The 3,612-nt window shown below is 42.3% G+C and overlaps 1 protein-coding gene across 1 annotated transcript in view; it reads left to right on the top strand.

Moving 5' to 3' along the window:
* The first annotated feature begins 757 nt into the window (after window positions 1-757).
* Window positions 758-3,612, top strand: part of FETUB (fetuin B) — an 11,689-nt gene continuing 8,834 nt past the window's right edge. The window contains exons 1-2 of the mRNA XM_029940757.1: window positions 758-1,027; window positions 1,355-1,465. Coding sequence (XP_029796617.1) covers window positions 803-1,027; window positions 1,355-1,465 — 336 coding nt within the window. The 5' untranslated portion in view covers window positions 758-802. The remainder of the gene's footprint in view (window positions 1,028-1,354; window positions 1,466-3,612) is intronic.

Below are 3,612 nucleotides of genomic sequence, written 5' to 3'. Positions count from 1 at the left end.
TCTATTCTGAATGATTACCTATCTCTTCTTAACCATAGTGTTTAATGACTTTGCTTCCATACAGATCCCCATCAAGAGAGGTAGGCCTGAAGTATGATGCAAGAACTTTGGATGTACTGTTCACTCTTTTTTTTTCTTTACATAAAGAAAGTATTTCTTTTTTAAAAAACTTATTTAAGGCTACATCGAACACTTTCTAGCCATATCCCAAATTACTTTAGAAATGTCACTGGCATTTTATATAGGCGATTTCAAGATGGAGCCCTTTTCCTGATCTAACAAAAATGGTGAATATGGGAGGTCAGGCAGGAAATCTGAACTCACTGAGCACCATTGAAATCAAATCCCAGGTTCCATACCTGGGATAACTATTAGTGTGGCCCAGGACGTCAGCTGGAGGGCAGGTGCTAGGGGAGAAGGGGGAAGGTGACAGCCCACATATTGGACACAAACCAGAATTCAGTCATGACCTCCTAGGAGCCTTGACCGAAGTATTTATTATGGCTTCTTAGGAAAAGGTTGGGAAACAAGTGTGTTTACATGACTCATGAATATGAGATTGCTCAGGAGTCCAAGGTTAGAAACATTGGCAAATCTCATCCAAAGTACAGACTCAGGGAAATCCACATTTAGAATTCAGGGAGATAAAATGGGATGCTGTGTTTCAAATATGATTACAGGTTCAAAGTGTGATTACAAAACTGCTCAAATTGGCTTTACAGAGAGAGGGCTATAAGCAGTATAAGCAGCCCCGTCCCTGTAGCTCCAGGTCCTGACCCACCCTGGCCTTGTTCCCCACAGAATGGGTCTGCTCCTGCCCGTGGTGCTCTGTGCACTGGCTGCGTTCTGCAGGGCTACATCTCCACCCCTGCCGCCCTCCCACTTCTGGCCTCTTCTCTCTCACGGCTGCAATGAATCAGGTGTTCTGGAATTAGCAGGCTTAGCCCTGCAGGACATCAACAGGGACCGAAAGGATGGTTACGTGCTGAGTCTCAACCGAGTGAGCGATGTCCGAGAAGACAGGCAGGCAAGTAACAGTCCCCTGTCCAGGCTGGCACAAGCTGAGGAAGCCAACCAGGGAGTGGGGACCCAGGGACACATATTGGCAGGTACTTTTCAAGTTGGAAACCCTGCTAAGAATACTCCCCTCTCCTCTGCCAGGATATGTCCATGCTCTTATTGTTATTGTGCTAATAATTGTCATACTCTGACACTTCTCTAGTGTCCCACAGGTTATCAAAACTCTTCACAAACATCACAAACTTTGGCTCTACCGTAACAGAGACTTTTGTCCAGTCTTTAGGGGTTTCTGCTTCCTGTGGGATGCAATGCATTTCTCAACCCCCTCCCACAGGGTAACCTGGGATCTCTGTACTATTTCACACTGGACGTGTTAGAGACTGGCTGCCATGTACTCAGCAAGAAGTCATGGAAGGACTGTGGGGTGAGGCACCTTCATCAGTCGGTAAGTGTTCGTGTCCAGGAGCTCTGGAGAAGCTGGATGTTATCAAAGCTGAATGAAGATTGTTCAGTATGTGCCCCTCTTTAACGTTCCTCCTTAAAATCTCTTGGGCATAATGTCCATGTGGTTATTCCCATGCTGTAGATCAAAGAGTGTTTAATCGAAGCAGTTTCTGAGAGTCCCAGCAGGAGCCAGAACCCCAGAACTGATGTTGCCACGAAACTGTTTCCTACCTCTAAGACCCTCCTGCAGGCTCTGAGCTTGTGTTTGAATTGTGAGAAAAAAGATCGGAGATACAGTACTCTGGATATGAATCTAAGGAAGACTGTAGAAGCAATAGGAGAGCTTCTTTGTTGGTTTTATTTTGCATTCTCTTGCTTCAGTGAACACTGATATGAGACATGAGGCTGGGGAAAGGGAGCATTTATAGTATGAGAGCTGCAAGAGGTGCCATGGAAGGATTTCCTGGAATCTTAGGACCTAAAGGGCCTCAGAATCCAACCTTTCAAAGGTGATTGTTGAAGAGGATTGAAAATAACATAGTCAACCCTCTTTTGATCCTCAATGATCCTGAGGACATTTCCATTAACCGATATGAAACTGTATTTTGAGGGCAAGACAATGTTTAGATGTTAAGTACTTTTCTAATCATTTAGCCAAATTTGTCAAATTGCACCTATCTGATTTTGAAGAGCAAAGGGTGTGTTTACCCTGTTGTGAATTATATTTGTTTGGGTGGCACTAGTGGCTGTAATACATACCCTAAAATGGGGCCCTGGGGTTGCTCAGTCAGTTAAGCATCCAACTTCAGCTCAGGTCATGATCTCATAGTTTGTGGGTTCGAGCCCTGCGTCGGCTTTGTGCTGACAGCTCAGGGCCTGAAGCCTGCTTCAGATTCTGTGTCTCCCTCTCTCTCTGTCTGCCTTTCCTGTACTCATGCTCTGTCTCTCTCTCTCTCTCTCTGTCTCAGAAATGAATAAACATTAAAAAAAGTTTTATAATACATACCCTAAAAAGTGTATACTGATTCCAACATGATAGCAGTTTATTTCTCACTCATGTAAAGTTCAAAATAGAAATTCCTAACGTAGTTGACACCCAAGTTCCTTCCACATTGTGGCTCTAGACTCTGCCACCTTCAGCTTGTGGTTTCTGTGACTGCCATGCTCATCAGGATGAGGCTATGGAAAGAGAGCATGGCGGACAGGTCACACGTGGGAGAATGTCCTGGGCCACCTGGAAATTGTTATATCCACTTCTCACTGTCCTGTGATACACTGTGTCCAGTTATACACAGTCACACTTAGTCTGGAAGGAGCCTGGGAAATGGAGTCCAGCTGCATCTCATAAGAAGGTTAAACTATTAAAAAATAATAAAAATAAAAAATTAAAAAAAAAGAAGGTTGAACTATTTGTTGATTTGCTGGCAGTGTCTCACACTCAAAACTGCCAAAATTGATCTTGCTTTTTCATTATCATTATTATATAATATTATATTATATTATATTATAATATACTACAATATATTGTAGTATTATATGTACAATATATTATATTATTATCCAAGGGATACAGGAGCGCTGATGCATAGGGGCACGTATACCCCAATGTTCATACTGGCACTTTCAACAATAGCCAAATCATGGAAAGAGCCTAAATGTCCATCAACTGACGAATGGATCAAGAAGATGTGGTTTATATATACAATGGAGTACTACATGGCAATGAGAAAGAATGAAATATGGCCATTTGTAGCAAAATGGAGGGACCTAGAGGGAGTCATGCTAAGCGAAATAAGTCAGGCGGAAAAGGACAGATACCATATGTTTGCACTCATAGGTCTAATAGGAGAAACCTAATAGGAAACTATGGGAAGGAGAAAGGTGGGGGAAGATTTGGGGAGAGGGAGTGAGTCAAATCATGAGAGACTTTTGAATGCTGAGAACAAACTGAGGGCTGAAGAAGGAGGGGGGAAGAAGTTGAGGGTGATGGTCATAGAGCACTTGTAGGGAAGAGCACTGGGTGTTATATGGAAACCAACTTGGCAATAAACTATATAAAAAAAATAAAAATAAAGTGCCCAATCTAATTTGGGGACTATGTTTTTATTATTATTTATTTATATATTTTTTAGTTTTTATATTTTATAT

Source organism: Suricata suricatta, chromosome 5 (assembly GCF_006229205.1).
Source record: "Suricata suricatta isolate VVHF042 chromosome 5, meerkat_22Aug2017_6uvM2_HiC, whole genome shotgun sequence".
Classification (NCBI taxonomy): Eukaryota; Metazoa; Chordata; class Mammalia; order Carnivora; family Herpestidae; genus Suricata; species Suricata suricatta.
This window is presented reverse-complemented; position numbering and strand designations above follow the sequence as displayed.